The sequence below is a fragment of the Crocodylus siamensis genome, chromosome 7 (assembly GCF_052110815.1).
Source record: "Crocodylus siamensis isolate JL-2025a chromosome 7, ASM5211081v1, whole genome shotgun sequence".
Taxonomy (NCBI): Eukaryota; Metazoa; Chordata; order Crocodylia; family Crocodylidae; genus Crocodylus; species Crocodylus siamensis.
Window position 1 is genome coordinate 82,730,795 of NC_143401.1, and position 23,063 is coordinate 82,753,857.

The following is a 23,063-nucleotide window of genomic DNA, read 5'->3' on the forward strand; positions in this document are numbered from 1 at the left end:
GCCCTGCCCCGATCGTGCTGTTGCCCCTCACTCCCAACCCAAAGCCCTCTAGCCCTGCCAGTGCCGCTCACTCTCAACCTGCAAACCCCCAATCCTGCCATCTCTCAAACCTGACCCCCAGCCCTGCCAGCGCCCCTCACTCCTGACCTGCTCTCTTCCCTCCCCAGCTCCTCAGTGTGTAAGGAAGGGAGTAGTTGTATGGGGTAGGTGGGGGGCCAAGGCGATGTGACAGGAAGGGGAGGGTATGTGTCCCCCCAAAAATTTCTGCACCCACAGTGGGGTGCAGGGCTGCAGCCAGGCTGAACCAGCTCCGGGCAGGAGCTGCCTCCACAGCCCAGTGGGCAGGACCTGGTGAATGAGGGAGTATCATGCCACCATGGTGAGATGTGGCAGTGGTAGTGTGTCCTTACACTGCTACTTTGAACATGAGATCTGATATGTTTGATGTAAATGCCTTTTTCACCTTTCTGTTCTGAAGTTTTTTCTTTCTGTTGTTCTGGACATATCAAAAGACAGACCTTTCCCCTTCCTTTAGAATCTCCCAACCTTAATTAGTTAGTTCTGTGCCTAAAATGTCACCATAAATCTTTAGAAATAATAATCACTGTAATTTTATAGAGATATACATTTTTTATCTTAATTTTCACAAACAGGAGAAGTTCTTAAATTCCATACATTTTTAAGATCCAGTGAAAACACTTTTTTTGTGAAATCTTAATTTAGATAAATAACCGAGGAGTCTTTGCTCTAAGTGAGCAAGAGTTCAACTGCCCCTGTGCTTTAACTCTGTTGGAAAACAGCTCTGAGTGACAGCTACTAAATTTTTTTTCTTCTTTTGAGCATTGGGAGAAAAAAGTTTCCAAATCCATAAGTAATTATATATTTAATATAGACAGGTTTTTTTAATTCTGTCTAGCTGAAAAGGTGGTTTGTTTTCCAAATCCTCAATTTGTTTCATTTGAGAGCTAGTGACTTAAATGGTGCTTTTAATCATTGCACTCGCATATCTTTCAAGCGTTTCTCTTTAAAAGTATAACATTTCAAAGTGTGGCAAATAGTTGGCTTTATTTATATAATAAAACAATTTCCATTCTTTGGCTTGAGAGAATGCTCTAAAGCCATGAGGCTTAAGCTTATGCTTGAAATTGCAAGAATATTTTTTTAATTTACTGTAGAAATTTGTTTTTAATAAAGCAGAAGTAGTTACAAGTTGATCCTATTTCTTTTTCAAATAAAAAAAAGTCAGTCAGGGTCATGTAGGGAGTGTTTAAAATACATATTCCATCATTTCTTTTAGGCAGCTGCTGTCTGCAGTATAATAGTAATGACTAGCACTCATCTTCAACTATGACTACTACTGATACTGGAAATCAGTTTCCACATGTAGGTTTCAGGAAATGTGCCAGGGCTAATTGGTGTCTACATTCCCTCTTACTGTCGGCCCAGGTGGCGTGATGATGTTCTGTTGCTTGTTCTGTGTCCTTCATAGCTGAGTGCCAAGCTGTCCTATCATGGGCTGTATTCTCCCAGGACATTAAGTCCAGCCTGGCAGACTATATGTGCCACTTAATGCAGTCCTTGTAGCAGAGTTTGGGATGCCCAACCTTCCTCTGCAGTAGGCCATCCTATATAAAAACTTTCAGGCTTGTTTGTAAGTACAAAATCATCACTATAAGTTAGCAAAAAGCATTCATCCACAGAAACCTAAAAAAACCCCTAAATATAAGATGAATTGGTGATTGGAGTGACAAGTGTTGCTAGTGCATGGATTGACTGTTTGATCTTTAATAAAAAGAAGTGGAAGGAGTTGTAAAGTGTCAGAGGGACTTAACATTTCTAGAAACTTTAGGATGGTGAAGTGGGCAGCTGGATATAGTTGTCTGAAAGCTGGCTAGCTCATCCAATTTTTTTTTCAAAGTTTAGTCTTTGAAATGACCTAATGGATTCTGTAGCATCCTTCCTCATTCTAACCGTTGTCTCTGTGTGGACATATGCATATGAAAGTTGCAAATCAGTATTTCAGTTGATGATTACTGTTTAGCTATCATCAGATGTGGTACTGTTAGGGTTTTGAAGTAGTTGTTAGGAAGCAATTTATTGACAGTAAGAAAAATAGGAGATTTTAAACCATGTATAGAGTTAAGTTGTACCAGAGTAGAAAGGAATCATGAAATCAAGTCTTCTGATTATTCAGGATCAAATGTGTCACAGCATAAAACTTCGTTGGAAGTGGAAGAGCAGAACGTTGATGAGCTGGATCTTGTGAAAGATGTTTTCAAGGAGATGTATATCATTGAACTGTGGCTGTGTATACCACTGAATAACTTAAATTATTTCTATAAAAGAAGCTTCTATCATTTTGGGGGGCTAGAAAATGAAAAAATCAGCTGACTTTAAAAGACAAAAAAAGTGCAGTTTGTTTTCTGCTAACACTTGCCTTCATTAAATCATGAAATTGTCAGAATCGTTGAGACAAGACCTTCTGACTGTCAGAAGGATTTGTCATAATTTGTCTTTACTTGTAGGTTTCCAAACCTGTAATAAACCCTGTGACAGGAGGCCTAGGCTTTCTGTCACTCTAAGGGGAGAAAATGCTGCAGCTAGGACTGAGGGCAGCTGGATAGATGCTAGCTTGGAGAGGGTAAGCAGTCAGAGATCACTGCTGACCAGGCAGGGAGCTGCACATTAAGAAAAAAAGGGAAACACCCACTGCCAGTCAGAAGACTATCATGTAGCATAAGCTGGCTGTAGGAGAACTGACAGATAGGAGCCAAAGCAGGCTCCCAGGGGCTTATGGACAGCACATGACTATTGCAACGCCAGAGGCTATGGACAGCACATGACTATCGCAATGCCAGAGGCTCGGCCACAGTACAACAGGGAGGACCCTGCAAGACAGACAAGGCACAGTGACTGCAACTAGGCTAGCAACAGAGTTCTCCCACCTCCTACCCCTGCCCTACTCCAGCCAGTCTAATAAGCTCAGTTCAGAAGTGCCTGTGGGAAGGTGTGGAAGATGCATGATGGCAGGACCTGGGAGGCATTTAAGCCTGGGGTCTGAGCCAGATGAGGCAGCTTGGCTTTGTAAGAGGCAGGGGAAAGAGCTCCAGGCTTGGAAGACAGCAGGAAGGTGTCCTGACAGACTCTGGAGCTGCCTGGGCAATTGGAGCAAGGCGCTGAAGCATTTTCGGGGAATATAGGCCAGGGCAGAGGGGAAATCTGCCCAGGTATGGCCAAGATGCTGATTTCAGTTTGTGTTTGATGTTTGGACCCAGTGCAGAGTTTAGGTGGCAGCTAGAGGGCTTATTCTTTTGGAATAGTAAACCGAGCCACTTCCTTTGTGATAGCGTACTAGTGGTTCAGATGGGACTGGGAGGAGTGGTTTAAAGGTCTTGTTAGTGCCTGAGGAGCACATGACTGCCTTAAGCCTTGCCAGAAATCGGGCTCAAGGCACTGATTGGACCAGAGGACCCAAAGCCCTAGCAGGGCAGAGACAGGTCAGGAAGCCCAGCATTGCCCTAGAGAGGTGAGAACCAGGGCCACAGGCCTGAAGCCATTAAGGGGCATAACCATTGCCCGGGAGGGGTGAAAATCAGGGCCAAGGTCCCAAAGCCCACAAGGAGCATAACCATTGCTTGGGAGGAGAGAGAACCAGGGCTAGGGACCCATGGTCCAGAGGGGTGAGAGAGGGCCAGGAGCTCAAAGCCTTGAGGGGCAAGAGCAGGGCTCAGGGCCAAGAAGGGATGATAAGGGCAAGACAGTCGCTGGAGTCCAGAGCAGGTCCAGCATGGTGGGACTAAGCAGAAGTGTTCAACAAGAGAAAAGGGGCAGAGGTCAAAGAGACCAAGGCCCCAACAAGGGCAGTGGGGACCCCCAGGGCTTGGTCCTCAGGCCTGCACTGTTCAACATCTTCATCAGTGACTTGGACAAGGGGGTGAAAAGTACCTTGTTCAAATTAACGGATGACACTAAAGTGTGGGGAGAAGTGGGCATGCTAGAGGAGAGGGACAGTCTGCAACTAGATCTGGACAGGTTACAAGGGTGGGCGGATGAGAATAGGATGGGTTTCAACACTGACAAGTGCAAGGTGCTGCACCTGGGGAGGAAAAACCAGCAGCATACCTACAGGCTGGGGAACTCCCTTCTCGTCAATGCAGAGGCAGAAAAGGATCTTAGCGTCATTATCGAGTCCAAGATGAACATGGGCCGCCAATGTGGGGATGCAGTCAGGAAAGCTAACCACACCGATGCATCACGAGCAGGTCCAAGGAGGTGATTCTCCCCCTCTATGCAACATTGGTCAGACTGCAGTTGGAGTAGTGTCCAGTTCTGAGCTCTGTACTTGAGGAGGGATGTGGCCAGCATCAAGAGGGTCCAGAGGAGGGCCACTCACATGATCAGGGGGCAGCAAGGCAGGCCCTACGAAGAGAGGCTACAAGGGAAGGTTGAGAGGGGATCTGGTGGCCGTCTGTAAACTCGCCAAGGGGGACCAGCAGGCAGCGGGAGAGTCCCTGTTCCCCCAAGCACTGCCGGGAGTAACAAGAAATAACGGCCATAAGTTGACTGAGAGTAGATTCAGGCTAGACATCAGGAAGCACTACTTCATAGTCAGGGCAGCTAGGATCTGGAACCAACTTCCAAGGCAAGTGGTGCTTGCTCCTACCCTGGGGGGTCTTCAAAAGGAGGCTAGATAATCACCTAGCCGGGGTTGTTTGACCCCAATACTCTTTCCTGCCCGTGGCAGGGGGTCGGACTTGATGATCTGCTCAGGTCCCTGCCGACCCTACCAACTATGAAACTATGAAGGGATGTAAAGGTCTAGAATGGCCTGAGATGGGACTGGAGTTGAGTTTCTCTAAATTGACTAAATGGTAATACCTGCAAGACATGGCCGTGGCTGGAGCGGAGGTTACGGGCTGTGATTAGCCCATAAGCCAACAGGTATGCTGAGGCACATTATTATTGCCAACCCTCTAGGATTGCCTTGGAGTCTCCAGGAATTTGGTATAAATCACCAGGAGACTGCTGAGAGTCACCCAAGAGAAAAATGATAGGACATTCATTAAAATAAATATTAAATGTTGAATCCTATTTATACAGTAGTCCAGTGGGTTTCAAAAATGTAATAGTAATGTGCATTTGCCTTCCTGACGTAAAATCTGCGTGCCATAATCCGTAACTGTTATCCGCAAGCATGTGGGCACATTTGTGTTGTGTGTTGTGGGCATGTTGGCATTCTGGAAACTCTCAGAATAGACTCAAGCAGAGATGGCAACCCTAGGCCACATACGAGCCAGAAGGGCCATCTAGCAAAGCTTTGGGTTTGTGCTAGCAGGGTCTGGGAGGAGAGCCACTGGTGAAGATAGGACTAAGGCCTACTTTAGGACTTTTGAGCAGCTTCCCTTTGAAAATCAACCATTACCGTATTTTTCGGACCATAAGACGCACTTTTTTCCCCCCAGAAGTGGGGGGGAAACGAGGGTGCGTCTTATGGTCCGAAGGTGTGTGTCCCGGGGAGACGGGGCGGAGCTTGCCCGCGGAGGCGGTGGAGCCCGAGCGGGACACCCGCCGCTTGTTTACACTGGAAGCCGGCGCCCGTGCCGGTGGCCGGGAGCCGGCAATAAAAATGGCCGGCCGGAACACACATAGTCTCTCCTGCCATAAAAACTGGGTGCGTCTTATGGTCAGGTGCGTCTTATGGTCCGAAAAATATGGTACATTGAAGTGTGGTAGGTGAGGGTAAAGGGAGGTGGGGTACAGGGATCAAGTGCAGAGAAGTAGCCTTTGGGCCACCAGGGGACATTATGGCTGCCCCTGGGGCCCAGTCCAGCTACAAACCCCTAAAATTTTGTTTTGCCTTTTACTTTATTTGTTGTGCTTAGCATAGCTTTGTTGACGCACACTGTGGCTTTTTTGTCTTTATTTGATATTGCTACTACAATGTTTGGACTGTTTGTGGAAGTTTATAAAATGTGGCAAAAGCAAATAACGGGTCAAAGTTGGGATCGTAAAGTGACAGTGCAAAAAGGAGAAATTTTAAATCATATGATTTGACAGTTCAGAGTAATATTGCTGAGGTGATAATCTCACTGAAATAATTCTGTCTGTTGAGGCATTTCTAATATTACTTTCATGACATATGGGAATAATCTATAGTGAACGAGAGAAAAATATTCCATTCCTTTTCTTTTTAGATGTCATACAACAAAGTAGTATGTCACTAATAAAATAGAAATACTTGCTGCACTGATCCAGTAAGTTTTGTGTTTGAAAGATTTGCAGTTGTATTTGCTAGAATGTACAGCATTTCAGAGAAGCTGCTTTTGAGTTGCTGAGTGCTTTAGTATCGGCAGCGAGTCAGCACTACTCTAGGCCATAACAACAAAGCCCAAATGAGTCTGTCTCGTCATCGATATCATAATATGCAAGTTAAATTTAGATATATATTTTTAAACACTGTGCAGGTTAAGTTTATACTTCTGAGGTGATGCTAACGTCACCAAAAGGGTGACATAGTATTTACAGTGAAGTATCTGTGGCTAAATCCACTTGGAATTGATTAAAACCATTCCTTATCCATAGTGAAATTGGGAGTCATGTAGTCGAGATGCTATTGTGCAAGTGATATGACTTTTTTTTTCTTCTTTTTTCTAGGGTCAGTACAGGCCCTCTGATTTGTTGTGTCCAGAGACTTATGTCTGGGTTCCCATTGAGCAGTGTCTACCCTCATTGGAGCACTCGAAATACTGCCGCTTCAACCAGGACTCAAATGCAGGTAGGTTTAAAACTTAAGTTAGATCTAGAAATTGTCTGTCTTGTTTTTACAATCTATTTGTGTCATCTGCTGTTAAGGCTTGCTGGAAATCTCATCCGTTTAAGCAATGTTGAAAAAACGAAACATTTCCAGGAAGCCTAGGAAATAGAGTGTGTGTCCTGCGGCTAAAGGATTTCTGTCTCCTAATAGTAAGTTCTATGAGTATGTGTAGTTTAAAGCATGTATTTTCAGATGATAGTTTTTTGTAAAGGTGCGAGTTGCTCAGCCCATTTAGATTACTTAAATGATGTACATTTACCTTTAAAAAGTAAAACGAAAGTAATTTAGAATAACTACCTAAAACTAAAAAGGGCACAAAATTAAAAGTTAAAGGGGACATCCAGGGGCAGAGAAAGAGAGGAGAGACATTCAGTACCTGTAGGATTGTGTTCAATATGTCAACCCCCTTCCTCCCCCCACCCCCCGAAACTAAACAGACCGTTGAGCACATAACCAAATCTTGAATGTTCCTGCTATTTCTTCCCTTTCATTCACCAGCACATGCCAGTCAAAACTGTCAGTTTAAAATGTAAAATAACAATAATGAAGTTAAATATCAGTATATTAGAATATAAAATGTATTACAGGTATTTACTCCTACAGCTCTTACAGACCAGATCCATGGTCCACAAAGTTCTGATGTACTGCTTCCGGTTATTATTGGGCAGTCAGAAATTCCTGTTTAGGGGAGATGCTATTTATTAGAGAAGTTAAAAAGGGTTGTTGGGTATCTTTCTTTCCTATGTCTCATCTCCCTACTGTATGTGGTCACACACCTTCAGAGAAGTAAAATTATTAGATTTCATAGATTTCATAGACATCAGGGCTGGAAGGGACCTCGGGAGATGATCGAGTCCAGCCCCCTGCCCAAAGGGCAGGAAGTCAGCTGGGGTCATAGGATCCCAGCAAGATAAGCATCCAATTTACTCTTAAAGGTGTTCAATGTAGGTGGTTGAACCACCTCCGCTGGCAGACTGTTCCAGACCTTGGGGGCTCGGACAGTAAAGAAATTCTTCCTTATGTCCAGCCTGAAACGGTCTTGCAGGAGTTTGTGACCGTTCGACCTTGTCATCCCTTGGGGCGCTCTGGTGAACAAACGTTCCCGCAGATCCTGGTGGTCACCCCTGATAAACTTATAGGTGGTGATCAGATCACCCCTGAGCCTACGCTTTTCCAGGCTAAAGTGTCCCATGTCTCTTAGCCTGTCATCGTAAGATCTGTTTTCCTGACCTCTGATCATGCGCATGGCTCTCCTCTGGACTCTCTCAAGCTTCTCCACATCCTTTTTGAATTGTGGAGCCCAAAACTGGACACAGTACTCCAGCTGCGGCCTCACCAAGGCCGAGTACAAGGGGAGAATGACGTCCTGGGATTTGCTCGAGAAGCATCTATGGATGCACGCCAGCATTTTGGTCGCTTTACTAGCCGCAGCATCGCATTGCAGGCTCATGTTCATGTTGTGGTCAATGATGACCCCCAAGTCTTTCTTCTGTAGTGCTATCCAACGTAGCACTGCCGAGCCTATAAGGATGCTGCAGGTTTTTCCTCCCAAGGTGGAGAACCTTGCATTTTTCGTGTTAAACACCATCAGGTTCTCATCTGCCCATTTGCTGAGCTTGTCCAGGTCAGCCTGGATCACCCGCCTATCTTCTGGTGTGGATGCTTTGCCCCAAAGTTTGGTGTCATCGGCGAACTTGGCCAGTCCACTCCAGTGTCCACATCATTAATGAAGATGTTGAACAGTATGGGTGCAAGGACAGAGCCTTGAGGGACCCCACTGGTCACAGGGCACCACGATGAGTGACTGCCATCAATTACAACCCTCTGGGTCCGACCACGGAGCCAGTTTCCCAGCCAGCGGATCGTGGTGGAGCCAAGGCCACAACTAGCCAGTTTGGCCAAGAGGTGATCATGGGATACCAGATCAAAAGCTTTTCTGAAGTCAAGATATATGACATCAATCTCTTCTCCCTCGTCCAGGTGATAGGTCACCCGGTCAGATTACATAGCTGGATTGTAGATCTCATGTGTAGGATTAGTGTTGAAATGGCAGTTTGTTTTCAGTGCTCTGAGAAGGGTTAATGCAAGATGAAAAAACATTGCATCCTTCTTTTGAGCTCTTTGGCTGACTAGATGTATTGCACTAATGGTGGCGCAACACTGAACCCTACTCGTTGGTGAAGCAGCTTTGGCAACCCATAGAATTTCAAATTTAGCAGGTCCCGGAGGAATTTTCTTCCTTTCTCCAGTGCTTGATAAATCTACACTATTCTGATGTGGAATAAAGTATTTGAAAGGGAAATATGAATGGCTATCTTATCTCTAAATCTAATTTAATGGAAAAAAGTATCTTGACAAATTCTGGGCTGAGTTTCGTTTTGATATTTTAAATCTTAATTTGAGAAACACCACAAAAGTGAATCTCATAATGGAAATCCAGTCAAATCAAGAGTATTGTGTATGTATAGTGTACATGCTCAGCTATTCCTTTCACATAACCACCGGTTCTATATCTCATTATGTTATTAGCTCCTGTCTACAGCAGGATTTAATGTTCAGGTGACTTTCATTCTCTATAACACAAACAATTGCAGGAAAAGAGTGATACAAGATTCTTTTTGAAAGGTGTTGTATTAGTGAAGTAGTGAGTTGGATACAAGAGGTTTTAAATGAGGATATCATTGAGTTTCAAACATTTAGAGGACCCTGAATTTAGGATGACCCCCAAATAATTCAGTTTGTTATATGGAAAATCTAGAAATGTGTTATAATTTTCCATGTATAGAAGCTAATTGTTAAAGGATTGTCTTAAATTTGCACTGCACCGTCCACTGCAGCTGTGAAAGCAGTGGCAGAAAGCAAGTACTATGGAGCTGGCCAGTGGGGAGGTAGTGGGCAGCAGACGATAGGGTAATCAGCATGGGGGAAGCAGTTCAGGGGAAGGCAGATGGTGAGGCTTGACCCCTGCCACCCTTCCCCTCTGTTTCTTGCCCCCCACAGCAGTGGGTCCCCTTTCCCTTCCCCAACCCAGCTGCCTCCCATTGCTCTGGCTTTCACTGTGGCTCTGGCATACTCCATCTGTACTACAGCCTAGAGCACAGAGCATGTTTGCTGCACCTCCAGCATGGCCTGATAGCAACAGCAGTAGCATGGCAGCTCCAAGCCCCAGCTCAAGCTGCTACTGTCTCGTCTACCAGGCTGGGCTGGGGCTGGAGTAAATATGTGCTCCATGCCCCAGGCTATAGTGGGGATGGAGCTTGCTGGAGCAAGGGTAAGTAGTGGGGGGGCAGAGAGGCCCAAGGTTGTAGTGGAGAAGGTGAGGGACAGGCTGTGGCAGGGCTGAGGCTGCAGGCCTCTACCTATTTCAGGTTGGAGACAGAGCTACAGCACTGCCTGCCCCACTTCCACTTTCTACCTGAATCCAAAATGAGGGGCTTTTTCCCCCATGTCAAACAGGATTCGTCTTGGATTCAAATAAATATGGTAAGTTTTGCATCGTTCTAGTGAGATAGCTCAGTAATATCCCCATGTCTTTATCACTTGATGACCAGATTACTATAGATGTGTTTTATAATAGATGCGTTGACCCACTTAAAAACTGAAATCACAATTTCAGGATGGCAATATGACATGTCTATGATCTTCTAATCAGCCTATTATTATCTGTCACAGGGGTGACAAAATAAGGTGAGATATAGAAGAAGGAATTTGCCTGCAAATGTTTTTGTTCTGAGCTTGTGAGCACCTGGAGACAAACAGATTTGGAAGGGATTGGACTGAAGGAAAAAGCAGCGCTTTGACAAATCTGATTGAGAGGTCATTGAATTTGTAAGAGGAAGCATGGTAAAATATACAAAGGTGGAAGGAGGAAATGAATGGGTTTTGAGGTGACATTGTTCATACCCCAGTAAAAGAAAACATTATGCTTATTAAGTAGCTAACCAAACAAGCAGCTGTGGGGCAGTGACAAAACTAGAGTCTTAGTAGGGGAAAAGGAACATCTGCTTTTGAAATCCCTGTCACATACCAAAGGTTTGAAAATTATGAAATGTAAAACTTTACATCTTTATCAATGCTGTAGTTCTTAGTCCAGACACTGGTTGAAAACTGTTTGAACAAAAACCTGCATTTTGCAAATACTTACAGATGATTATGTGCATATGTGAGATGTCCTGCAGACAGGAGTCAAGAAGAACATGAAGTAGATGATATTGGCAGTGGTTACATTTGCAACTAACTGTTTAAATTCAGAAGTCCTTCTCTTTTATGTGACATCACAGTCTGGTAACTAAGTGTAGTATGCATCAGCCTCTGGAGATAGTCCATGAAAAGCTCCAGATGCTCAAGATCTCTCCAGCTTCCTGTATCCAGTACCCAGTGTGCTGTCTGCAAAAAGTAAGAAATCAGTTAACACACGTTTTGGAAGTTCAACAATAGAATCCTATAGCCAGCTGACAGTATGGACTATCAAGATGTCCATACTCGATGATCTCCCAAGGTCCCTTCCAGCCCTAATGTCTATGAAGATCTATTAGAATTCAGTTGCTGAGTCAACGTTCAGCAGGTTGGTAACTTGGCCCTCTGTTCACAGCTACATTAGGGAAATTGTCATTAGACTGAAGAGGACCCTAAAGCACATGAATTACAACCTGAGTTATTAGAAAGCCAAAGATGCCCACAATAGTTGCAATCTGAAAAAAACCCCCAAAAAACCCAATGATTTAATACATCAGTGTGTCCAGCACTTGCATCACTTAACCATCCCTGGTAAAGACCTGAAGTTGGTGAGAACAAGCTAATAGCTGATCTGTCAGGACATTCACCATCTTGGTAACCTTCTCCATGCACTCTATTTGAAGGTTATCTTTATACAGTCTTAAGCTGCGACCTATTTCATTTACTTGACAGAAGTTTCCTTTCAGTTCTCACAGCACTATTATAGCTAATATTCATAACTACGGCTTTCTCTTTTTTCTGCACAACAGCACCTAGAATTCTGCTTTTCCCTTGACATTTTTTGTGGTGATTTTTATCTATAGTACTTATTTTACTTTGATTAAGCACCTGCATATTCAAAGTCAGATAGATAGAATTCCATATCATGGAGTTAGATGGGAGATAAAGCAAGCCAAGTATAACTTTGCATGTTGTTTACTGACAGTGTTAATTATCTTAAACCAGTTACTAGGGTTGCCTGAGGCTTGCCATTGTAAGACCCAGTTTATGGTTGTTTTATCTTGGCCAAATGTTAACTGTTTGGGTTGTAATTTCCTAACCCCTTATATCAAGAGTCAGCCTCTGGTGCTTTTTAATTTTTTTCTTTTAATTTCAGATGAAATGATTTAGTTGCATCTGACAAGGCTTGGGGAATACTGCATTTTGCCTTTGAAAATTTCCGGCTCGAGAACTTTGAGCTCTAGCATTTTCATTAGGGAAGGGATTTGAAATGTAGCAGGAAGAGCCTTTCTTTTTTAGATATGCCTTTTTCTCTTTCTTTGAAAATCCCTTCTAATTTAGCCTAGTTAAGTCTGTGAAAAAAGTGCAGTTTGTATGTGTTCTAAATCATTATTTTGTTGTCTGTCAATATACCTAGAAGCCCTAGTCTTAGACCCAAGCTCCCCTGGCTCAATGAACAGAATAAAAAAGCCATCACTCTTCCAGAGTTTACAACTCAAAACACGAGTTAAAATAAGGAAGTTGGGGAACACAGAAAATAATAAGATATTATTTAATGTGATAAATTGACAGCTTAACTTCATAGCAAAGGAGAATTTTAAGGTCAGGTTTAAAGGAGAACAATGGGGAAGCTTTGTAGAAGTTTAAAGGGAACTGTTCTCAAGCATAAGGGTGTGGGAGAAAAGCATGCTTATTTGAAAATTGAACAAGTAGATAGTGGATCAAAGAATGGTGGGAGTCAACTTCAAAACACTCAAGGAGGGGCAGGTACAGCCAGTATAGGCTGCAAAAGATGTTGGAAGTGAATGCAAGCTGCTTGTTTGCATAAATAAAGGAGTATTGATAGACGGATTCATGTGAAGAGTAAATATGGCGTTTGCATTTTGGACAGATATATATGTGCAAGCTAGTATTTGCTAGGACCAGCGCAAAGGATGTTGAAGTAATCCTTACTTGAGGTGATAAGAAACTGAATTAGAGTTTTAGCTGTGTAGATTGCTAAGAAAAGCCTTTGTTATATGTGTTATCCAAAAGGATTCTGAATGTGCAGATCTAATGAGAGATCTGAGTCTACCATAGGGGCCAGTCGAAATTTGCTAGTGCTTTAATAGCTACATTTCCTGAAGGTTCAACATTTACTTATGAAGGACATGGCATGCTCCATCCTTTTCCAGCATATGTTGCTGACCAGGGTATGCATTTGTATTCTGACAGAGAGTCTGGCCATGTGGCCTCCAGTTTAGGACTATGGGATCACAGAAGGATTTTGCTTGTAATGGTTATTCTCAGATTCTTTGAGGAAGGATGGGGCTGGGCGCCGGAACTGAGAGAAGGAAATCTGTTTCTTCTGGATTTTCAGTAATCCTCGTCTTAGCACCAGAGCAGCATGGAAGAGGAGGCAGTCTGATTCCAAGCCAAGCTTGGGGGCAGAGAAGTAATGATAGAGAGTTGAAGGTGGGAGTTTGTGCCTAGTTGAGTGAGGAGGTTTGGGCCAGGAGCTGAAGACTACGTACACTTTCAGATGATCTGAAAGAATTCTCCTGGATTTGTTTTTCGGGTAAAAACCTTACCCAGAGACCTCCTGAATAAATATTTAAATACTAAGTCCCTGAAGAGCAGAGAGCTTATAGTACTGATGCTGTTCAGCCACAGAGCACACATCGCAGTATGTCCTGCAGGCTCACTCACTCTGCCTGAAGACAGATGGCAGCAGTGTACAAGACAGCCCCGATTGGCTGACCCAGACTGCATCTCCCTGCTGCACAGTGTGGGGATAGTGAAGGCGACGTGTTCTGCTCCCTGCTTGGCTGCAGCAGCAGAATCCAGTGAGTGACATTCTGGAAGTCTGCTGTGACTTCTCAGAAAACATGTATTGACATTCAGTTTCCCAAACTCTCATGGGAGTGCTGTAACCCTAGTTGTTCCCAGGTTATTTTTGCTCCTGGAGTGGCCATTTTTGCCCTGGGAGAAGAAAAATCCTGAATATTTTTCAGAGCAGTGATTCTCCCAGAACAAACTGAATGGTCTATACATGGCTGGAGAGGGAACTGGGAGCCAGCTAAGTGGGAGGGGAACACACAGATCAGATGAGGTGGTGAAGAGAAGAGAGAAATGCTAGAACTGGATAGACAAAAAGATGAACTAGAAATGAGGCATAGGCTGATAAGCCGGTATGTGGGAAGAGAACTGCTAGGACAAGGGATCTGGGAATGGTGCTGAAACCAGAAGGGCTGGGAGTGAAGGATGCAGCAGAAACAGAGTTAAAGTAACTACAGAATGCATTGGGCATGGCAGGAGATTTAGCAGAAAAGCCTGTGCCTCATTACCACAGCCTGACTGTAATCCAGAATTCTCCTTCCTCTGCTGTTAACAAGTCAGTGAAACCCACAGGCAAAATGGTCCAGATAGAAAATGACAACTTATTTTTACTGCTGTGGGTTGCTGTCAGCTCCTCTATTAGCTCATTTGGCTTTTTCACAACTTTGCAGACAAGTTTCAGGATAGAGGTGAATATGTATGTTTGCTAGTAAAAGCTTTGACAGTATTAGCTATCTTGATCATCTCCTTCTCCATCATAGACTTCTTGTGTAACTTTGGACGGGGCACTTAGCTTGTGTGTGTGCTTCAGTTCCTCACTTTAAAAAAACAAAACAAAAAACCCCAACATAATAGCACTTCTGTACTTGACTGGACTGTTGCCAGGATAAAAACCTTAAAGATTGTGAAGCACTCTGGTACAGAGATGGAAGCTGTTTAGGAACCATAGACAAAAAATTTACATAGGATGGAAAGAATTGTGAAGTCTTATTTATATAGAAAGCACTTCTTGTCTGTAATTTATCTAGTATTTACAGTATGCATTAAAAGTAAAATGACTCCAGATTATTTGACATGCTTTGGAGGGCTGAACTTGGGAAAGGATGTCATTAAATTCCAGTTTTACTTACTTAAAACTGTGAAAGGGCTAACCTCTCCTTCTCTAAACAGAGCCAAAGGAGTAGATTCAAGTAATATAATCAGCAGGGGAAAGACAGTTATCAGTTACCCCAGTAACTTTTCCAGAATTGTGTATCTTACCAGTTCACGTCTGTTTCTAATTAAGCTTATAAACACTTGAAACCAATTGAAGTGCATATTTCTAAATCCGTCCTGATCCTTGATTATAAAACAGTATTTAAACGGGGAAGATAGTGCTAATGAGCTGTAGCCAAGCAAATTTGTCAACTTCATTTTTAGTGTGTGATAGTAAAAAGAGCTAGTGTCTAGATTACCTTGAAATTATTGGTTGTGGGTTTCGCATCTCTCTGCCTAGGTTTTTAGAGTTAGAAAAGGAGGAGACGAGACCATCTTCTTGGATCTTAAATGTTCCAGTGTTTCTGTAAGGAAGGAAAGGAATTTAATCAGTTTGGTTATTTTTATTCAGCTTCTTTTACAAAGGGTAGAATGTCATGAAGAAGTTTGAAATATGCAGTTTATGGATAGCTTATAGGAGCAAGCCCTTATAAAAAGAAAAATTTTACATCTGTTATGATCATGTGCAATGTGCAAAAACCATGTTGTGCATTGTTTTGAAATTGTTGAATTGTCTTCAGATAGTTCATTAAAATATCATTACACCTTTGTTTTATCAAGAGAGTTAAATCAAGTGAGTCCCTCAGAGCATATTTTGTTCATTTTTATATGCATTCATATTTTTCTAGATAATTTGTTTTGGAATAGTTGTATAAAAATTGCAAAGTTAAGAATTTGTCCAGATGTCAGTGAGATTTTCATCCAGGTTTAAAAAGTCTAGAAAATACACTGGTTATGGGTTTACCTTGGACTAATGAAAAGGAGGAGTGGAGGAGGCAATGTATTGTGTGTTTGCAAAATTTTCCTTGGAACTAAACGTTGGTATTTCAAATGGAGTGGGGAAGATGATTTTTAGCTTTGGGCCATACTGTGTTGGTATCCTGGCATAGTTGTGAATCCATTTTTAAATCCATATTCCTTTATAAACCTAGTGAGCTCTGAAATCAGTGTGTCCAGACCTTCTAAAAATGTCTGCCTCATACTGAATTTCTGCAAATGCATAGAATACCCTGAGGCCCTCAACCATGATTCTCTGTAAACTTTTATAGTTTATAACTTAACAGAGTGCTCTTAAGAATACATCTTTGGTACAATATCTTATCTTACTGATTTATTTATTCACAAGTATATTTCAGCATAACTTGTGCCAAGTATACTTTAAGAAGCCTAGGGAATGTAGTAAGTTTGCCATTCCTGGATAAAGACAACTTTGTGAAATGTGATGAGAAAATCATTACTTTGAAATATTGTGAAATACTTTTAATTTTTAAAGTTGGATAGCTTTTCTTCAGATGTTGTTAGAAAATGATCCTCCTGAAATATCTTATTCATGTAAAATACTGAAAGTGTTGAAATATTTGAAGGAAGTTGGGGTCAAAATCTACCTTATCACAGTAAGTATCCATTGTATGTGGTTGTTTCTCCAGTTCCACAATATCTTCAGTATTTTGAGGCAAGTGAACTAAACGCTTGTCGCTTTTTTGTGTAGTCATAATTCAATCCATTTGCTGATATCAAGGAATCAGGAAAACAATTGGTAAAACTCCTTTTCCACACGTGTATGGCCTGCAGAAACAAAGGGAAAAATTCTAATAATAACTTTAGGTAAATGGGACCACTGGACAGTTCAGAAAGAATTGTTTCAGGCAGAGGATAAGCAGCATATGGACTTAGTTACAAAATGTGATAAAAGTTTTGAGGTTAATTGAGCCCAGATACACAGCAGCTGTAGTTAGTGACTCCAGGGGTACATGCCAGTTCCTCCTTCCTCTCCCACCAGCGCTAAGAAGAAGCCACTTGTGGGGGGCACTAGATCCCAGATAAATAAAAATGACTAGCTAATTCTAATGGGACAGACTGAAAAAAAAAGAAGAAAAGAAAAGAAAAAGACCAGCATAGCTTCAGAACATGTTTACTTTTTTTTGTTTACTTGTTTACTTTTTTCTGTGCAGCTATGACATCATCCACTCTGTCCAGGCAGCCTTTTTTGGAACATAATTGATTCTGTTTTTAATCATTTTCACTAGGAATTGATTAATCAAATGTTATTTATTTAGCTGATTTGCTACTGCCAGTCGCTTCATATTTTGCCTATTTGTCTTTGTGCTTCTCAACTTGACTCTTTTTTTTCCTCCTTCTCCTGGTTCATTCCCCTCTCTCCATTCTGTACCCTAATGAAAACTCTTTACTCCCAACTTCTCTAAAGATTTTCCTACCGATTTAAGTTCTTTTTTTTTGTGTGTGTGTGTTCCATGTTCAGCTAAGCCCAGTTCAAATAACTAATATAACTACTAGCACTTCATTTTAAAAAAAAAACAAAAAACCGAACCAGTAACTTCTCAACAGGCACAGTATGTTCATATCTTAGCAAACATAAAATCTCAGCCTTACTCCTTTCTCGCACTCCAGTAATACTGTCTGTTTAAAATTGGGGATCTGTATTATGAATTGTAACTATCTTCAATACTTGAAAATGTTTTGTATTTCATAAGGCTGGAGTCCTTGACTCTTAAATTGTTTGGGCAAAGGCAAAGTGAACTACATTATTACCATTTGTAGGTCTACCTTATTTCTTTGTTAATCTAAAAAGTGCCTGTCATGTACAAATAGAATACACATTCTTTCTGGAAAGAGATGAATTTTGAATGATGCAGCAGGAATCAGAAAGATAAGTCTCTAAAATTAACCAAAAAGAGCAGCTAGGTTATTCAGCACAGCACTTCTTTCATGATGAACATTTTTATTTTATAAGTATTAAACTATGCCTTGCATCAGCTCCCCAAAACAATGTCATTTCTTATCTGAGATCTTATTTCCTTAAAATTCAGAAGAGTAATCACAAGTATTAACCATTTGAATCCATACAGCATATTTCCATAATTTGTTTTTCCTTTGTAAAATGGCTCAGAAATATGCAAAATGACCTAATAAATTGGTTCCCCTCAGCTTTAGGCTCTGGAAACAGCAGCTGAAAAAGTTTTACATGGTATAAGTATTAACTAGCTTTGGAATCCTTGGAGTTACAAGAACTCATCCGTCTGTAGGGACCTCATTTAGATAGATACTACATTGTATTTAAGCATTATTCATGGCAACATAAATTAACAGTCAGATTAACATTATTTTGTCATGGAGTAAATTGTTTACAGCAGGGAAGGATGTTTCCATCTTACAGTGGCCTCTTGTGTAATTCACAGAGTAAGGATTTAATTTAATAGCTAATGTTGTTTCTATATGTAGTTTTCATCTTCTGTACTGCATTCATTTTTTTTAACAGTTCCTTAAAATGTGTTAAATGGAGCAATTTTGCATTTATCACAGGAGGGCTACTTCATTTTAATACTCTCGACTTCAGGTTTAAAAAGCTTTTTCTATGTTTATTTTGGCAAATGATTTTGCACAGTAAATATCATGTAATTGTTGTTTCCTCTTATGGTGAATCCTCACTGAGGACATTGTCCACCAGGCTTCCTGATTCCTAAGTGGAATCAAACAATTCAGAAATTGTTTACTTCAGTATACTTCAGCTTGTAGAAGTAATGGTCTGAGTGCAGTCGTAGGGGGACCTAGCCTCATTACAAGAACTACGTACCTTTTTGCCAAATCAGGCAACTATCACTTTTGGTTTGTTTAGCTGATGTTCCTGTGATTGGGGTTTCTTCATAGTAAATATGTATTAAGGTTCTGTGGTTACAATTGACCATTTTGGCAGATCTGGTCATGGCAGTACTGCTTGAGATGTACTCGAGCTCTTCTTGTGACAAGAAAATGTCTTGGAATTGGCATATCATTTACTCTCTGAGAAGTGAAAGGAACTTTCCATCTGTCCATAAATTTACAGATGGTCCATAAAAAACCCTAAAATCATCTGTCTGTAAATTCTGTAAAAATAATTGAGCCTCCATAAAAATAAGAAGTCCTAAGCTTGTTTTAAGATTCATCATCTAAATAAAACTGCATTCAAGCATTTGTGCTGAATAAAGAGCATGGAACAGTGTCACCTGAGTGGCAGGGTTTTCTGGCTTACTGGAGCCTCTGTAGTAAAAATGTCAGTAAAAAAAGTTTGGTTGTTAGTAAAAAGTTTAAAGATTGTCAGTTATATATATAACTATAAATATAAATTCTGGCTGGCAACATTGGTAAAGGGTTAGTGGTGTCTTCTGCATGAACTTAGACATTCCAATTACTGCAGTAAAGGAAAAAGTGAACACATGTATAAGCATCTTGAAGATGCAGTTATTATTCCTGGCGGAATCTTTGTTCCCATATTGTGTCTGAAATCAGCAGGTCAGAATCTTGACCATAGTTACAATTTTGAAAGGATTGCATAGTTTTGCAAGTCCTCCCATTTCTGTCCGTGGCCTTTAAAGTGTCTAGAGATTGTCCAAGAAGATTAAACTCTGCATCGAACCTTCTATCAGGTGGGAAGATTTTGAGCACCACAGAGTCTAGATAAGAGCACTACTATTTTGAGCTGAAATCAAACTTTAACAAAGCCTTAGTGACTTGATTTAAATCAGATTATCTTGTCAGATAGGTAGCCTTTATTTACTCACTGTTTCCTTTGGAGGAAGATAATCACTGAGGGTGTGGAGCCTTTCAGAAGTGATTTCTTTTAGAAAAGAAATTTACTTCTAATAATTAGTGCCATTGAAATACTTCTACAATTCTTCACTAGTAAGTTTTTTCCCCTATTCACATTATAGGGTGTTAAGGTAGGTTGTATGTTAGGATGATTATAGAGATGAATCGCTTATAAACTTAAACAGCATATTTTTATTTTATGTGAATTCTAATTGTGGTTGCCGGGCCTCAAATAGCTGCTCTCGGGCGGCCTTCGCTCTGGTGGTAGACGTCAAGTGCCTTACAGACTCGTGTCGCAGACTGAGTAGATGTCTCCCCCTTGAGTCACCTCCCCCGTTCTCGCCTGCCACGACTTCGTTTCTCGGTATGCAGGACTGGTCATTAAGTGTACTCGGTGGCCTGTGGTTTGCCCGGTGGTCATTCATGGGGCTCCACCACTCCTACACCCCGGCCTCACGCCTCCTTTGGTGCATCGTCAGACTGTTGGCCTCATCCCCGCCGTTGGGATAATGCCTCCCAACTTAGCATCTAGGTGCCCTTGGCCTAAAGCCACGTTCGCCCGTGTGGGCCTACCCCCCGCCCTTCTTGCCTCTGCCCCTTAGTTCAGGGAAACACAAAAGAAAGGTAAACCTTCCGAGGCTTCTCCACAGCCCTGTCCCTTGGGGATACCTGCACTCTCTCCCTATGCCCCTTCTTACAGGCTAACTAAATAAACGTAGTAAGAAAACACAGAATAATAAGCCATTTCCTGACGTGGTGGTCCTCTGCCCCTGTACTATCCTTCCCCAGACTCTAGCGGGGGGGTTGCTTTACTTCTGACCCGTCGTCTCCAGTATTCACTCCCGTCTGCCTGTCAACCCGGCTGGGACCGACGGCGATACCCACCCCGACTGTAAACCCCTCAGGGCTCTCCCGGGGTCTTCTCCCCCTGGCGTGGCTTCTGCCTTGCCCCCGTCGTCCTGGCAGTCCCACTTGGGGTCAGCTCTGCCCCTGGGTGCAACTCCAGCTCTGCCTCTGGCCGGTGTGCTTGTCACTCCCTTGCCATCCCGTGCGGGCTCCGGTCAGGGTGCTCTGCCTTCCCCTGCCAGCATCTGCCCCAGCTTGCCAGGCTCTGAGGGTCCAGTGGGAAGGATCCCTTTCACTCCCTGCGGCTGCTGCAGCTCCTCTCCTGTGCTACCCACCCCCTCCATGGCATTGGCCACCATTTTTATTTTCGCCAGCCGGCGTCTGAAGCTGATGTCATCAGCCAGCCGTAATTGAATAAAGAGGCAGCTGATGAGCTGCACGGGCTCTTCATTCCACCCCTTTTGCGCTGCATCTTGTGCTGCCAGTAAATATCCTCCATTATTTCTGTCCCTGAGACACTAATAATTAATATTTAAATTGATTTTTAGAAGGTTTCCAGGATTATATATCACAGTATAAAATCCTTTTAATATATCTCTGCATAGGCAATGTGTATGTGTGTGTGTGTGTGTGTGTGTATATATATGTGTGTATATATATATATAAAAAGAAATTACTAGTATGTCAGTCTTTTTCAGATTGCTGCAAATAACTTTTGAAAGCTGAAACTTCTGTGTTATATAGGAAATATCCTTCATAGGCCCCCATTCATCTTTAGTACTAAAATAATAAGATTCAATATAAAATGACTTATTGTTTCTGTTACAGCAAGTCAGGTTTATCAGATTTTGGGTATCTTTGTCAAGTGTTTAGTCTGGGGGTTCCTAAAGTCTGAATTCCAAATCAAAAAGCCTTGATATGATTTCAGATCCAAAGCCAGAGGGTTTTATATCCTACAACTTCGGCACTTAACCCTATTGCATTTTCTTTTTTCTACCCATTCTGCTTTTAAAGTTTTTAATAAAAGTTGTGCTTGAAATATATATATATATATATATATATATATAAAAATCAATTTTTTTTTGTTTAACAAATTACCTTTAGATAAGATTCATTTTTCCACATAGATAGAAAGTTTTCCTTTTGAATAGCCATTTCGAAGGTTTGCCAGTTTTTTGTGTTTTTTCTTTTTCTTTGCTGGAGAAACTCAACTGCAATGAGTTGGCTGAGTCAGAATATCCTGAACATTTTACTGTACTTCCTTTGTGACTTGTTCTTGCTGTTTTTAATTAAAAACTTTTTTCCCTGGTGAGGTGTTTATGTTAGCTAATGCTTTATGTTAGCTGTACTTTTATTTTGGTCTGAATATAGTAGTTTTACACCCTGAGGAAAGTAGGATAGGACATTCATTTTTCTTGATGAATGACTTCTTTATGAAAGAGATAACTGAAGAAAGAACAAATTAATAATTTTTTGTTTTACACAAATATGAATATTCTTGTGTGCAGCCTATCTTATGCTTATGCCCAGCATATTTTTAGTAACAGGGCATGTTATTCTGCTTTTTCGGAAGGTTTCCTGTATTTTGAAGATGAAGCAAAAGAAAATGTGTTTTACAGCTACTAAAAACAAAGTAAAATAGAACTTAAAGGTCAGCTATGCCAGGCTTTCAAACTAAGTAGCAAAATTAATAATACCATTGCCAATAATTAATGTCTCTTCCAGAGTTTATTTCAGATCTTTGATATATCATTTAGAAAAATACTAATATATAATTAGGTTTCTTCTTGTAAGAATGTTGACTATGGAAGTCTGACATGGCCGTGTAAAACCAGATATAAAATTTTGAAATGAAATACATTCAGACAGTTTCTAGATTCCATCAACAGCTAGTAACAGTGATACAGTGCTCTGTTTCATTTGATCAGTTTTGTTCAGAATTTAAAGCCTTACATGGCACAAAGCTTTTTAACCAGATATAAACTGCATTTGTATCTGAATTAATTTTTTGGTCATCTGAGTTTTTTACAAGAATTTGCTTTTGTTATAAAAGAAAAAAAAAGGCATACATTGTGATATTGGTAGTGTCAGGCCACTGATCATGAATTGCTGTATAGTGTGCTTAATGTAACTCATCTTCAGAGTTTGTTTTGGCAATAGCTTTCAAGCAAAATGGAACCTGTTGATAATCATTTACGTGGCAGTTGCCTTCACGAGTAGCCTTAAGAAATCAATCACTTCATGTGGTTCAAGCTTCCATCATTAAGAACATAATTAAATGTCTCCCACCTTGATTTGGAGTGATATACTGGATTGTATTGTCATTAATTCTTCATTTATTTCGTCCTGTGTTAAAAAAAATGGAAGTACATCTTGAGGTCTGATAGGTTGGTCCATCCAGCTCAGGCATCACAAAACCATCAAATCTAACAACCTGAGAATGCTTATTTCTATGAAAATCTGAGTGGCATAGAGCCAATTCAGTTGCAACAGAAGCACTGTACATTTTTACCCAAGTAGCTAACAAATGAGGGATGGAAACTTATATCTGCCAGGACAGCACTATGTCTTT

The 23,063-nt window shown here is 41.5% G+C and overlaps 1 protein-coding gene across 12 annotated transcripts in view; it reads left to right on the forward strand.

Annotated features, from left to right (window-relative positions):
- Positions 1-23,063, forward strand: part of ATE1 (arginyltransferase 1) — a 164,816-nt gene that overhangs the window by 116,488 nt on the left and 25,265 nt on the right. For all 12 annotated transcript variants that reach the window (XM_090056727.1, XM_090056722.1, XM_090056719.1 and 9 more), the window contains one exon: positions 6,655-6,775. In XM_090056727.1, the coding sequence (XP_089912853.1) occupies positions 6,655-6,775 (121 nt within the window). The remainder of the gene's footprint in view (positions 1-6,654; positions 6,776-23,063) is intronic.